Here is a 16,102-nt window from a genome sequence, read left to right as displayed (position 1 = left end):
CATTTTCTAATAATGTTACATCAAATTATATAGTACATTATGGGAGCACATATTGTCGATTAGAATAGTGAAGTGCCTTGGAGAGGGCCAGATGCAGTTTTCTCTCTGGCTTATTGGCTGTGGACTTTGTGAACTCGGGCAAGTTCTTTTGCAATATGTGCTAAAATCTGAGAACCATTTCTTAGCTGTCTGCTCTTCTGGCCTTAATTGCCTCATCTATTGAATTACTAGTGCCAACCTCATAGAGTTGTGAGGGTTAAATGAAAACTAGCGCCTGGCACATATTGGGTGCTCACAAAAATATTATTAATAATCATGATAATATTTTTTTATTCTTAATTGAAATGATGTGCATGTATTTTGAGTGACAAAATTTACTTGTTATACCAAAATATTGGGCAAAAATATAATAACTGTATAGTGTTATTCCATAATACTTCACTGTTGACCCTGTTTTATTAAGAAAACCCTTTTCATGTCAAAATTTAATTTTTGAAGATAAAAGACCAATTCTCTCCAGCAGGAGTTTAAGGAGTGTTTTTTCAGGTCCTGCCTTGGACTCTTCCAGGCCTTATACAAAATTGATTTCCCCGATCCTCACAGCAATTCTGAAAGAGTTGGCCATAGGTTTTTATCCCCATTTTGCAGGTGAAGCAATTAAGGCTCAGATGACAAGATTAGTGAGTGGCATAGTCATTTCTAACTGATAATGATAAAAAAGATAGGGTAAAGTTAAATTTTGAACCAGTGTCTAAAATAACTAGGAAGTAGGATAAAGCACAGTCAATACGAACACCTGCAAAGGATTACTGAAATGAGACTCCACCTGTCTTGAGTATGCATGCCATCTAATTAGTCTTTCAGTCTGTTGACTATGAAAAGTATATGTAAGTTTCATTTTTCAAAGACAGTTGCCTTTTTGGTAACATAAATGCCAAATTTTACTCTTCATAGTTTTCACAGAAAATTTAGGAACTTCAGTTTTCAAGTCTTCCAAAGAGATGACCTGTCATACTTAAGCAGTTAGTTGTCTATTAAGTATTTTTGAAAAAATTTTAAAGTTTTAATTATTATGGGTACATAATAGTATTATACATTTATGGGGTACTTGTGATGCTGTGATATAGGTAGACAATATGTGATGATCAAATCAGGGTAATTGGGATATCTGTCACTTCAGACATTCATCACTTTTTTGTGTTAGGAACGTTCCAATTCCACTCTCTTAGTCATTTTAAAATATACCATAAATTATTGTTTGCTATAGTCTATTAATTGTTTTTAAGCTGTTAGAGGGAAGGTGTATTGCACTGTAATAAATACAGGACCCAGACACTGTTTTGACTTAAAGGTTCATTTTAATGTTTAACAGGCTCTATAGTGTGATGCAAAATATTTCGGGATTCCCTATGACTGAGACTTCAAACCTTGGGGTCAACTTTGAGACCTTCACTCTATACCCACATCAGTTTTCAAGCTCTGTGTTTTTTTTCTCCTAATCACTTTTCAAAGCAAATATCATTTCCTCCTTGAAGCCTCCCCTGATCTCACCAATAATGCGTAGTTTCTTCTATCTTCGTGTGCTTGATACTTGGCATTTAATCACTATTAGTCTCAGCCCACTACTGAGTGTGATATTTTAATTTAAAAACAAGTATCTCTGTTCTACCATGAGACCTTATCTTATTCAATAGTGTGTTCCTACTGCCTAACACAGTGCTTGGCAAATAGTGAATATGTTACTTAATAATTTAGTGAAATGAATTGCTTTGATTATGGTGAAACCCCAATAAGATTTTTGAGACCAGAGATAACACTTTGTAATCTTCAAAGACTAAACTGAGAAAAGAAGACTGAAAAAGCCAAATATTTGGATCATATTCTTGAAATTATATAGCTATCATGGGCTTTGTTATTGTTGGCTTGCCAAAATGTGGCTCAAGGTTACAGCAGAATATTTTACTTCACAAATGGTAACCCCTCCAACCCTGTATTAATAGTTTTTTTGGGGGTAGCTTTCTTTTAAAAGACCATGATAAAGCTAATGGGATAAAGATAATATTAATGCCCCCAAACTAGATCTGTCTATGACATTTTATAGTAAGTGTATTACCCTCCCCCACCAACTACCATTTTGAGAGGTTGTTGGTTTTGAAATTCAAAGTAGGGAAACTTGGAGTTGTGGTGTCTCTCTTTCTTTTGAGGAATATGAGCTCACCTCGAATATAAAACACACTCATGTGTAAAGAAGTAAAGTGAACCCTGCCTAGTAGCAGTCTAGATAATGACATGGAAAGTTTGTGTCTGGGTTGCCGAAAATCTTCCATTTTGCCTTGTAACTACAACAATCATGTTGTAATCTAGAAATTATGAGGGATTCTCCTCCTACAGAAGGCAGTGGGTCATTTAGTGGGTCATGGCTGGAAGCTCTGAGGAGGTTCCATAAAGCTTGTCCAGGTGTCAGTCCAGAAGGGAGTTTACAGTTGTGGAAACTCAGTTGAGTTTTAACTTTGCAATACTTTTTGTTGTTTTTGAGTGTTTCTTTTATTCAGACTTTGTTGAAAAATTTTCTTGTTAGCCATCAATATTTTCAATATTGTGATCAATGTAAACCTTCTCCAACCCCCCAAAATATTAGAATCAAATTTTAGTTATTGTAAGAAAAAATGCAAAATGATTGTTAAAATTCTGAGATAGCTTTGAGCAGTGACTATTTTATAAATGCTTTTAATTGAATGAAATATGCTAAATGATACAGATCTGTGCTTTTTAAAAGCATAAGTGTTTTGCTTTTATATATTGTAGTTTAATGCCCACTTTATAATTAAAATGATTATTTAGGTTGATTGTTGACAATATTTAACAGGTAGTATTTAACAGTGTGTGACTTCAAGGATAGCTGGAAGGTCCATAATTTAAAATTTTGGCTGTTTAGGAGATGAAGTATATCAATGTACATTAAAAATATTTTATTATAACATAAATTAACACTTTGTATCAATTCAAACATCAAGATTATTTTTGTTATTTTATGTATGTTGCATTTAACCCAGTCATCAATTTTATGAATAGCACAAATAAATTTAGTTCATTTACATATTTATATACTTTAAAAAAGACCAATATAAACAGTTTCTTATCTGCCATATGTTGAAATGCTTTAGTAAAGACATAACTGCCTAGTCAACAAAGATGGCATTGAATTGCACTGTTTTGGAAAAAAAAGTTAAGTGAACTAGATGCCTGTTAATCTGGTTCTTTAAATATCATAAACAAAAGTATCAGAATGTGTTTCCAAGGACAAAGGCAGGGTTTTCTGGCCTTTGATTGGTTGCTGCTTTGCCCTGTCCCACAGCCATCCTTAATTGGCTTTGGGTAGATTGGAATCACATAAGCAGGGTGACATTTATTACTTTCCTCCCTGTTTCTTTGCACTGAGCCCTGAGATTCCCAAGGAGTAACTGTAAAAGATTTCTTTCGCTTTGTCCATGATCTACGAGAGAGGATCATTCTAAGAAGAGCAGGCATGAGTTTGAGTGCAAGAAGAGTCACTCTGCCTGCAATAACGCCAATAGTTCTACAGAAAAGGGTATGTGACTTCTTTTCCCTTTTTTTCTTTAATTGTTCTTGCTGCTTTTTTTTTCTGTTACTCTGTGTTTATTAATATGTTAGAAGCTTCATTTACATATCCTTTGAGAGAGACTATAATTCATTGAGGCTATCTATAGGTAATTAAAGGACATAGTATTGGAACTAAACTAGGAAAAAAAATGCTACGCTAGAACATCGCTATAGTAAAAAACTTCCATGTAAAAGCAGCTTGGTCTCTATTTCAGGTCATTGTGATTTAGAGAATATATTAAAGCTTTTTCCTTTCTTTTTCTTTATACTGTAACTTCAGGCCTCTGCCTTTAGTTCAATAGGAAATCTGCTACCTATTATGTTTTTATATTTGTTTGCTAAGGAACAGCTTTTTTTTTGCACTAAAATTCATAATATATCCATCTATTCATTGTTGAATGGACTATATAATTGTTTTACTGTTTAAACATGTGGCACCAGTTTATTATCCTCAAGTTTCTACCCATTTCTATTGAGTTTCTGGCTATTTGCTTAGGAAAAGCTTTCCATTAAATTCCCCTCCGAAAGTGCTTTCTGTTAATTATTAATGCAGTGAATCCTGTGTATGAAAATATTTTATTTTTTACAAAAATAGTTTTTTGTAAAGATTATTTTCACATTTTACTTGCACCATTCATCTTACAAAGTGATATACATGCCATGTAATGTAGCCGTGCTAAACTTACCTTGTAAATACACCAAATGGGAACATCGTGTCGAACTTCTTAAAGAGCCAAACGTGTTGCATTGGGAGGGACAGTACTGAAATGTGCTTTCCAAATGGTTTTGGTGACACCAGAAACTGTAATGTTTATTTCCGTAGTCAACTTTTAATAGTTAACTGTTAACTAACAGTGTATTCCATTAAGTCAAAGGTCATGTTTTAATTTATTTGAAACATGACAAATCTGACAGTTGAGGTGTTTGATTTTTCAAAGAGTGTGTCTCTCTTTATCGTTTTGAGCTTTTAGGTTTCAGTTTATTTTCTTATCCAGTCGACCGTTTATTTACCAGGGACATTTTACTCGGCATTGGAATAGCTATATGGTAATTTTGCCAACATGTGTTCTCTATCTTTCTTGAGGCCTTTCTCTCATCTTAAGCAAATTTAATTAAAAATATTTTGCTTTGAGCTTGAATATTTTGAATTGGACTTAGCATTGCATTAATAATAACCTGAGCTCTCTGAATCATTGGGGATGGGAAAAGGTATATTAACCTATCAAATATATGTTCTTATGTTTGAGTTCTTCTTTATCCAGTTAATATTGCAGTTTAGATCGATGAAGAAACTTTCGTCAAGTGGGTTGTTTTGGATGACATGTTGGTATGTCGGAAAGCGTACCGTCTGGACTTTCTGTTTACTGGCTGTGTGACCTTGGGCAAATCACTAAAACTCTCGGAATTATTTCACCACCTCTGTGATAATAGCTGAGGAGATTTCAGTAAATGATCTCTTCTGTCTTATTTGTGTCTATAATTCTGTGAATCAAATATTTTGTATTTGCATGGTAAGAGTAAGATATTTAAACCATTTCTTTTTTTTTTAGACAGAATATAAAACGTTAGGAAAGGATGCTATCATTTTCAAGGACTTTGAGCAGTTAATCTCAGGGAAATTGGTTATGAGTAAAACTTGGCTAGAAAATAACTTCTAGCACTGACTGTTAAGTAGCAAAACAACTTTACTCTGGAAAGCTGTGATTATTATTGATGTTGGATCTGAGCTGCCAATGCACACATCATTGTGATTTCTCATGTTTTTTTAATAATAAGCTATCTTATTAGGTTTCTGTGAAAATAATTATGTAAGTCAAAGTTCCCTAAACCCAAATCCATGGTTATTCCTTTTCAGTGAGTACAGATGTTAAAAGTTTATATAATTTAGCATATCATTATTTGCTGAAAATACTTATGCTATTTCTTTCTTCTGACATTTTAAGCCCCAAAGAACCCATTCGTCTATTTGATTGTTTCGAAAAACCGTAATATCTTTTATTTTAAGAATTGGGTATTTTCTGACAGAAAAATATCCATCTGCTCTTGCCATACCGTGGCTAATTTTTTTCTTTCAAGATAGGAAATTATTCCACACTTGAAATTAACTTACTTTCTGCATATCCCATAATTTAAAATGATCTTATAAATCAGTACAAGCATTTCTCAGAGTATATTGGACACAACGTCTCATTTTCCCAAGAAGGCAGGTGCTCAGGTTTAGCATAAAGTTTGCTCATCCTGAATGAGTGTCTCTTGCAAGATAATTTACCAACTGGAATCCTAACCATTTGAAAGGCCGAGAACATTTCTGAAAATGCTCAATAGCACTAGGGGGTATTTTTCTTATCAGCTAGTGTGTCTGATATCAATGGCTATAAGATTCTCTTGGTAATGATTAGGAACTTGCATTTTAAACGAGGTCCTTCACGTGGTGCAGGTCTATTTTGTAGCAGAGCAAGTGCTTTGATCTTTGAGAAACAAGGTATTAATATTTTGATAGATTATCAAGTAAATGGAAAATAAATTTTTGACTTCCTCTAATTATATTAGGATCTGATTTCCCTGATTTTAGTGAATCAGGGTTTCAGCAATGAAGGTTTTATCATAACCCTCAGAAATGATCACATCCTTACTAAACATTCTGAATGAATCTTTTACCGCATAGCATTTTCCTCAGATAACCACTAGGTCATGCCTTTTTTTTTTTTTCCCCCAAATGAGAAGACTGAGTCTCTTGGGTGTTGAGTGACTTATGCAAGGTCACCCAGAAGGTCAATGGCAAAGCTAGAAATAGAATCTAGATCTTGTGACTTCCAGTATGTTTCTCCTAGATACGTGTTACCTCCTGAAATTAATATGGTAATGAAATTGCCTTTTGGTGTGTATAATCGCTGTTCAACTTCAAGTCTGGAATTAGCTTAGGCAAATCCTTTCATCTTCCTCTGCACCTCTACCAACTCCCATATGCTCTAGTACAGAAAACATTTGATTCAGGAGCGAAAGCAACTGTAAGCAGCCACATGTGTGTGTGTGAGGGAGTGAGATGGAAAGACACTTTATACCTGGAACTCTGGATTGTCACATTACATCAAGAAAACATTTTAAGGTCCTAGAGAGTTATCAAGAGATTCAATCACTGTAAAGTATAAATTAAGTACAATATAAAATTCAAATTCTTTTATAGAAGGCTACAAGATCAGAAGGCCAACTGTTCTTGTCCTGATTCTGTGGTTAGGCATGGTTCATCCCTCTCTCAGATTAACATTATTTTTAAACTTTGTTTGCAAGCATTTCTGCATTCTTTATCCGTACTATCATTGCAAGAGGTGTACATAAGCACACAAGATCCTGAAGTGTCTTCTGAAATCTGAGAGAAAAGAGGGCCTCTCTATGTTTACGACATATTTTTCTTAAGATTGAAATTCTTTTGAAAATTGTGAATTCATGGGTATAATATGGAACAATGCCATTCATGCGAAGATCTAATTCTCCATCCATGTAAGAGAATATTATATGCTATAACCCTTTCTACTCTATACAATTAGAATCATTGCTCTGATTTTCTAAAAACGGTTTTGTGGAGGAAAGAATACGTATAGGATATGCATTCTTGAAATTAACTGACTCTCATATGAACGTGTTAGTATTTTCCCCAGAAACATTTAAACATGTACAAAATCAGTCCAAACTTATTACCACTCACTGTGCTTCATGGCCTGCCGCCTCTCGGCTTGCCCAGCTGCACCTGAAGCCCCTGCTCCGGCAGGCAGTTTTCCTCCCCATGCTTCCAACAGCACCCACGGTTTGTATCTTTGTGTTCTGTGGCCTAGAGACCACCCTGAGCTCACAGTTGCTTTCCTAGATGCTGTCGATCGTCCAAGACTCAGCTTGGGCCGTGTGTGTTCTCATCCTAGAAGCCTCCTAAGACTCTTTCTTTTCTCATTTATCTTCACGGTGTCTTGATTAAGGATCCCTGGATATGCCTCTGTTACTCATTTATCAATTCCTTAACTACAGCCCCATGACATCAATTCTATTATTACCTTTTATAATATTTCAGTCTTATTAGCTATTCAAGGCTAATAGGCTTTTTGGTTTCTGAAACATGGCTTTTAATCTTCTCTTTATATCCTTTTTCTTTAATTTTTGTATGTCTTATACCATTTGGTTTTCAAAAATTGTCTATTTTTGGTCTTGCAACTAAATTTTTTTTTTGAGAGAGAGAGTCTTGCTCTGTTGCCTTGGGTAGAGAGCAGTGGTGTCATCGTAGCTCCTTGCAATCTCAAACTCCTGGGCTCAAGTGATCCTCCTGCCTTGGCCTCCAAGAGTGCTAGGATTTCAGGTGTGAGCCACCGTGCCCAGCCTACAACTAGACCTTAATGTTTTAAGGGAACAGATCTTTTGATAAAGTGCTTTGTTAGTTATAGGCAGAAATTAATTTCATGTAACCAGAAAACTCAAAGGACAGTGGTTTAAAGAGGGAAGAGACTTTATTTTTCTTTTACTTTGAACAAAGGATCAGACCAAAGCTAATGTAGCAGCCCTACAGTGTCCTCAGATGATCAAACTCCTTCTTGTTTTTTATTCTGTCTTCTCTAGTGTGGATCCTTTTCCCTTTTATGGAAAGATAAGCATAAATATCTAATCTTACTGTTCACAGTCTTGGCTTAGAGAATGGGAGGGACCAAGGGCAGGCTGGCTAGTTTTCTCCCATGTTAACATGCCATGCTGGAATAACTAGGAGCTTCTGCTTGCATCTTACTGGCCAGGATTGTGAAATGCGGCCAACTCTGGATCCAAGGGGAGTCAGGAATGCAGGCCTTGAGCTCAGCTCAAGAAGGGTGGCTGTTGGTGGACAACTAGCCTTCTTCACAAGTGCCTCAAACGTATTAGGCATTCAGTGGATATTTGTCACTTGGATTTTTATGATTGTGATGCCAGATACAGAATGTGGTTATATTATACTTTTGGAGCAAAGTTATTCTGTTACTTGTGAGGGAGAGAATAACACCAACAGCCACTCTTTCCCTCTTCCTGATGATCCTGACTCTGGTGAGAAGGGAAGTGGATGTGGTACGTGGGGAGAGAGCAGATCTCCTTGGTGAGAGAGAGTAATGGAAGTCCACAGATGGTGGCCTGAGTTTGGATGGTGGACTTGCTTGGAAGGTGATATGGAAGTGTTAGTGGGTGTTGTTACTGCTTTTTATCCAGAGTTCTCATTCTTGCTAAAACCTTGATGTTTATTCTGCCTTTTTCATTTTTATACAGGGTAACCTAGTTGCATACTTAACGAGGAAGAGTATCATACAAGGGAATAGTTTCTGTATTTTCACAAAATGCTTCCTTTCCAGAGAAGTGTGTTTTTAGGAAGTGTGATATAGTAGAGATTATTTGTGTGTTTCAGAGCCAGGAATCCATGAGTTTGAGCTCAGCTCTGTCATGCATTCTTTTAAACCTTTCTGAGAATCAGTTTCTCTGTTTTGGTGATAATGATGCTCTTTCACAGAATAGTTATGAGGATATAACAGGATAAATATTTAGAAGTATTTGACACATAGTAAAACCCAGTAAATATGAATTTCTATTTTCCCCCACCTGAGAAATGGTATGTCTACTATTCCGTAAACAGTTTAAAATCTCTCTATTACTAAGAATTTGAATTTTCTGTGCCCTGTCCTACTAAAGTAGTTATCCAAAAATTTCCTTGTAGCAAATGAGTCAAACAAAAAGTGATTTTCCTTCATATAATGCAGCCAGGAGGAGAAAGATGATATATTGTGTTCCTACTGCTCCCCTTCTGTAACTTTATTTTATTTTGAGACACAGTTGCACTCTGTTGCCGGGGCTGAGTGAAGTGGCACAATTATAGCTCACTGCAACCTCAAACTCCTGGGCTCAAGTGATCCTCCTGGCTCACCCTCCTGAGTAGCTGAGACTACAGGCACGTGCCACCATGTCCTGCAAATATATATATATATATTTTTTTTCTTTGTAGAGATAAGGTCTCTCTATTTTGCCCAGGCTGGTCTTGAACACCTGGTTGATGCTCCTGCCTTGATCTCCCGAAGTACTAGGATTACAGGTGTGAGCCACCATGCCCAGCCCCAGCCCCTTTCTGTATCTTAGAAGGACTCTAATTTGAGGTTTTTTTTTTTTTTTTTTTTTTTTTTTGAGACAGAGTCTCACTTTGTTGCCCAGGCTAGAGTGAGTGCCGTGGCGTCAGCCTAGCTCACAGCAACCTCAAACTCCTGGGCTCGAGTGATCCTTCTGCCTCAGCCTCCCGGGTAGCTGGGACTACAGGCATGCGCCACTATGCCCGGCTAATTTTTTTTTTTTTTTATATATATATCAGTTGGCCAATTAATTTCTTTCTGTTTATAGTAGAGACGGGGTCTCGCTCTTGCTCAGGCTGGTTTTGAACTCCTGACCTCGAGCAATCCGCCCGCCTCGGCCTCCCAAGAGCTAGGATTACAGGCGTGAGCCACAGCGCCCGGCCTCTAATTTGAGTTTTGTAAAAATTGATTCAACTGTAACATGATGATGATTTTTTTTTTTTTAAATCTGGGAACATAGATTTATGTACAATAAGATAGGTGGTTAGTTATTCCTCCTTTCAATATCCTAGGTAGTGTTAGTTGCGGACTTCTGGGCTGTATATTTAAAAGAGATAAAAGTGGACCTAGTGTTAAGACTTTATTTCAGTAGACAAGAGGTGTGACCAGAATGTTAGCTGTATGATGGCAGGGACTTGTCACTTCTGATTATCACTGGCCCCAAGTGCCCAGTGCAGAGAAGGCACAGAGTTGGTATGTACTTACCATTAGTTGGATAACTACAATTTTTGTAAAAACAAGATTGGGCTCTTTAGATACTGACAGATATTGACACTTCCTTCTCAACATTTATTTCTGTGTTGCTTTTCCTTCATTTTTGCCGAGTTTTATCTTGTGGGGTGAAAAACCATCCACTCAGGCCTGTTTTTTACCCTTACTCATCTCCGACTTGCTGCTGTGGGCAATTTGGTGTACTCACTGCCCTCCGCACAGACCAATAAAAATAAAAGCCGCTACAGCGTGTTCAGCACTGATTATAATTCTCTTTAATCCTCTTTAATCTACCAGGTGGGTGGCCAAACCCATTTTTGGATGTGGAAAATAGGCTTGGAGAAGGTGTCTTTCCCAAGTCACCCATGCATAAATGACAGAGGCGGGACCAAGATGCGGGCCTCTGTTCCACCCAGCTCGGGAGGCTGCCTCTCCTCTCAGAGTACAGTGTAGCTGCGCTGCTTTGTCCACTCGCCTGTTATCTACTCCTGGGACAAATCTCACCTTTTCTGCCAATCTGCCTTTTGTCCTCCTAGTTATTTTTCCTTGCTGTGCACTCACTCTTGCCTTAAAGACGTAGTGACTCTGCCGGGGCTTGGTGGCTCACGCCTGTAATCCTAGCACTCTGGGAAGCCGAGGCGGGCAGATTGCTTGAGGTCAGGAGTTCGAAACCAGCCTGAGCAAGAGCAAGACCCCGTCTCTACTACAAATGGAAAGAAATTAATTGGCCAACTAAAAATATATACAAAAAATTAGCCGGGCATGGTGGCGCATGCCTGTAGTCCCAGCTACTCGGGAGGCTGAGGCAGGAGGATTGCTTGAGCCCAGGAGTTTGAGGTTGCTGTGAGCTAGGCTGACGCCACGGCACTCACTCTAGCCTGGGCAACAAAGCGAGACTCTGTCTCAAAAAAAAAAGACATAGGCCGGGCGCTGTGGCTCACGCCTGTAATCCTAGCTCTTGGGAGGCCGAGGCGGGCGGATTGCTCAAGGTCAGGAGTTCAAAACCAGCCTGAGCAAGAGCGAGACCCCGTCTCTACTATAAATAGAAAGAAATTAATTGGCCAACTGATATATATATAAAAAATTAGCCGGGCATGGTGGCGCATGCCTGTAGTCCCAGCTACTCGGGAGGCTGAGGCAGAAGGATCACTCGAGCCCAGGAGTTTGAGGTTGCTGTGAGCTAGGCTGACGCCACGGCACTCACTCTAGCCTGGACAACAAAGCGAGACTCTGTCTCAAAAAAAAAAAAAAAAAAAAAAAAAAGACATAGTGACTAAACCAACAGGTCAGTTTCTTAGGTCTACCCGGGACTATAGGGATCTCTGGGGACTTACTTACAAATGCCTTATGTTGCTTTCACAAATTTATAATAATGTTCCCTAACATTAATTGAGCGCTATCAGTTTGCCAGCATTTTACCCATTTTATGGTAGGAGGAATCTAAAACTTGTAACTGATAGTGAGCTGGTGGTCTAGGATCTGATCACAGAGCAGACCCCAGAGTGCCCCAGCCTCTGTGAGCACCGGGACTGAACCTCTATGAGAACAGGCATCGGGCCTCGTATTATTTTGTACATTATGATGCCTGGTCCACATTTGGCAGGGAAGGCTGATTAAAAATAGCTGGGCTAATGACCAGTCTCAGACTCTTGCTTGGGGCAGTCTGCAGGGCTGGCTCTCCTGGCCATGCCCCAGTACCCGAAGCCCAATCGAGAAAATAAGAATCTCTTTTTGGCAGAAAAAAGAAGCAAGACCTTTGGTAATTTCAAATACTAACCCCAGAAAGGATAAAGATTTTCCACCCATGTAGGATATTAAAAATGCTTGCTCTTAAGACAGCTCTAAAAGAGGAATTCAGAATTTGTTTTGGCAAGAACAGCACTGTCAGAAAGTGATTAAGCCTCCTGATCAGACATGCATATTTGAGTGTATACATTCGGTTGTGTTTGGGAAAATATCAGGAATATTATTTCATAGTTTCAGAAGTTAAATTAGGTTGTGTAGTTCCATCAAGATATGAGGAAACATTTTGACATCACTGCTCTAAATCCCACAGAGAACTTTGAGCTTGAGTTCCAAGAAAGATTCCTGGTAAGGTGATGTGTGTGTGTGTATATGTGTATGTGTGTGTATATGTATGTGCGTATATACATATGCACCAAAACAAAATCTTTCTTATTGAAATTTAAGATGTAGAAATCAGGCCGGGCGTGGTGGCTCACGCCTGTAATCCTAGCACTCTGGGATGCGGAGGTGGGCAGATTGCTCAAGGTTGGGAGTTCGAAACCAGCCTGAGCGAGACCCCATTTCTACTAAAAATAGAAAGAAATTAATTGACCAACTAAAAATATATATATAAAAAAAAAATTAGCCAGGCATGGTGGCTCATGCCTGTAGTCCCTGCTACTCGGGAGGCTGAGGCAGTAGGATCGCTTGAGCCTAGGAGATTGAGGTTGCTGTGAGCTAGGCTGATGCCACGGCATTCGCTCTAGCCTGAGCAACAAAGTGAAACTCTGTCTCAAAAAAAAAAAAAAAAAAAAAGATGTTGAAATCATTTATCTTAAAATTCAAATAGTTAAGAATTTTAAAAAATAAATTAAAACTCTGTTACAAGTTTATATCTAGCAGAAACTCCATAGGGTTAAATATGTTAAGGTTGCAATTTTCAAAAATGGTATTTTCTTTCTCTATTTGCACCAACTGATAAATGAAGACTCCCTCTGCTGGCTATTTCAGTATTTGTAATTTTTCTGGCAAGATGCTGAGAAAAGTGTAAAAAGGAAAACATCCTTTTTTGACATTCAAAAAGCTAGGTGCCTTGGGACATATATGTGTATTTATGTTTTAGTGTTTGGTTGTCTAGTACTTTTATCCAAATGTAATGTAGAAAAGTTGGATGAGCAGAGAAGAAAGAGCACAGCAATCGGTAAGGGACGGGTTCGTAGCTGGCTTGGCCAGTGACCAGCCAGAGGTCCCTGAGCAAGGAAAATTCCAGCCTCAGTGTCTTCATTTGTAAAATGGGAGGATTTCCGTGGATGCTCTTCAAGAACACTTCTAACCTTTAGTATTTTCTGATTCTAATAATACTGATTCTGTTTCTTTCATAGGACTATGTACTATCCATGTTTTATACCGATATAAAATAAATATTTAGAAAGATGAAGGAAAAATAAAATTACAAAATGGGTATAAATCAATTGTTCCTAATGTTGTCACAGCATGGGAGTGTTAGGATCTAGAAAGTAATGTTTTATATGCTATTATAAGTTTGTAAAAGAATACCCCCAATGTCCCAGAAAGAGTGAACACATTAAATACCATATTTCATTGATTGTATAGCATTTGAAGTTACAGGAAGCATCATTATTTTATATTCTTCCAATTAAGCTGTAATATACCATTGATGGTAAGTTACATACAAATTTTTGAGAAGTTAAATATGAAAAAGTGTGATTTTAAAAATCAATGAAGTAAGGAAGTTTCTAAAAGTGCTTCAACTGATGCCAATGGCTCCACGTAGTTGTGATAAAGTCTGGTGTGTTTTGGGCTCCGATAAATGTATCTTTCCTTCCCTCATGTTTTCTCTTTCTCTTTTTTAAACATTTCTCCTTCCACCCCTTCCCAACTTGTTCTTTTTTCTCAGTGTGTGAACTAGTTTTTAACTTTTTCACTTTAGACATGTCTTATGGCTATTCTGGGAACAAACTATTGCTTAAAGACCGAAATGAGACACTGGAATAACATTATGTCCAAAGTAAGCATGGCCAGTGGTTTTCTGCTTTAAATATGAATAAGCATTAGCACTTGTGAAGGTTTTTTCATTTCAAAGATGAATTAGCGCTGGCATCTTAGCAGGAACTGCATGAGTTTTAAAAACGCAGAAGCTTCAAAGAACACTGCTTTGATGAAGTCATTGGAAACATTAGGGTGGAATTTGTGATTTGACCCTCTCTTTATTATTCACATTGGATTTAGTCATTAAAATAACGTGTGTGTGTGTGTGTGTGTGTGTGAGAGAGAGAGAGAGAGAGAGAGAGAGAGAGAAAGATTAGGATATTTTTAACTTAGTTTTTTTTTTTAGACAGAGTCTCACTCTGCTGCCCAGGCTTAGAGTGCCGTGGCATCAGCCTAGCTCACAGCAACCTCAAACTCCTGGGCTCAAGCGATCCTCCTGCCTCAGCCTCCCGAGTAGCTGGGACTACAGGCATGCACCACCATGCCCGGCTAATTTTTTCTATATATTTTTAGCAGGCCAATTAATTTCCTTCTATTTTTAGTAGAGACAGGGTCCCACTCTTGCTCAGGCTGGTTTTAAACTCCTGACCTTGAGTGATCCACCCGCCTTGGCCTCCCAGAGTGCTAGGATTACAGACGAGTCACTGCACCTGTCCTAACTTAGTTTTTAATGCTTGCCTTCTTTTATAATGAAATTGGAGCAGTTTCCTTTGCCCTTTTTTCTGCCACATGATAGAGCAAACGAAAAGGGCTTCCATTTTCTCCTTTTGTAAAATTGAACCTTCACTTTCGTTAGGGTCTTTTTTTCTTTGCCGTGGGGAAAAAGGAAGCCTAAGGAAGGAACAGTCTCAGGGCTCTTGGCTTGACACAAGGAGAGCAGAAAAGGTAAAGGACAGAGTGGGAGAATAAAGGTGAGGAGAGGGGCTTTAAGGAGATGTTCTGGGCCGAGCTCCTGTGGCCTGCAGGCTGTCTTTCTTCTCTGAGTTGGAAGCCTAGATATGGCAGGATTCTGCAGTATCACTGCCCTAAGCTGTCTGGCGTGACAATGCTAACTCTCTTTTCATGCCAGGTTGAGGGCATTTCTAGTAGTGAGGGCACGCCAGGCCTCTTTAGCCTCATGCTGGATGGGAAGCTAATATATCATAAAGCTTCCTCCGTGCTTTTTGAGTTCATATCCAGAACTGGAAGCTCTCTATGGGTACCCACTAACACAGGTCCTCTAATTCTGAATCTGTTCATCTCTATCCAGGCCTGCCCTGTAATTTTCCGGTAGAAATGTAATCACATACAAATCCACCCCAGGGCAGAGTTTTTACAGAGGTGGTATGGGCATGATTCATCTTGTGACCTTAAGGATAAGAGCCACGACTCAAAGATCGGGGAAGTAGAGAAAGAGCACGGGTCAGTAGGGACTCAATGGAACTGCCTCCTCAAACAGCTGGTTTCAAATGTGAGAAAGTAATAAACCTCAATCTGGTTAACACATTGTGGGGCAGATCTTCTGTTACTAGTACCTGAACCTTTTCCTAAATGCTTAAGTCAGCATGTGGCCATTTATCCTTATTCTCTTAGCACTTTGTAGTCCTCATGTAAAACTGGCATTTTTTAATTATTAAAAAATAATTCTTAATTTTAAGATTTCTATAATATATTGACAACCTTTTTGAAAAGGTACCCTGTCATTTGTATATCTTAAAAAGTATTGGCCGGGCACAGTGGCTCATGCCTGTAATCCTAGCACTCTGGGAGGCCGAGGCGGGTGGATTGCTCAAGGTCAGGAGTTCGAGACCAGCCTGAGGAAGGGCGAGACCCCATCTCTACTATAAATAGAAAGAAATTAATTGGCTAAATATATATATATATATATATATATATATATATATATATAAAATTAGCCGGGCATAGTGGTGCATGCCTGTAGT

At 38.3% G+C, this 16,102-nt stretch overlaps 1 protein-coding gene across 3 annotated transcripts in view; it reads left to right on the top strand.

Moving 5' to 3' along the window:
• GRB14 (growth factor receptor bound protein 14) overlaps positions 1–16,102 on the top strand; it is a 112,716-nt gene that overhangs the window by 42,830 nt on the left and 53,784 nt on the right. The window contains exon 1 of one of the 3 annotated variants that reach the window (XM_012750034.3): positions 3,055–3,589. The exons of the other annotated variants lie outside the window; for them this stretch is intronic. Within the exon in view, the coding sequence (XP_012605488.1) occupies positions 3,527–3,589 (63 nt within the window). The 5' untranslated portion in view covers positions 3,055–3,526. Of the gene's footprint in view, positions 1–3,054; positions 3,590–16,102 lie in introns of those variants that run through there. 3 annotated transcript variants of the gene reach the window in all.

The sequence above is a fragment of the Microcebus murinus genome, chromosome 8 (genome assembly GCF_040939455.1).
Source record: "Microcebus murinus isolate Inina chromosome 8, M.murinus_Inina_mat1.0, whole genome shotgun sequence".
In the NCBI taxonomy this organism is placed as follows: domain Eukaryota; kingdom Metazoa; phylum Chordata; class Mammalia; order Primates; family Cheirogaleidae; genus Microcebus; species Microcebus murinus.
Note: the sequence above shows the minus strand (reverse complement) of the source record. Positions and strands in the feature narration are given on the sequence as shown.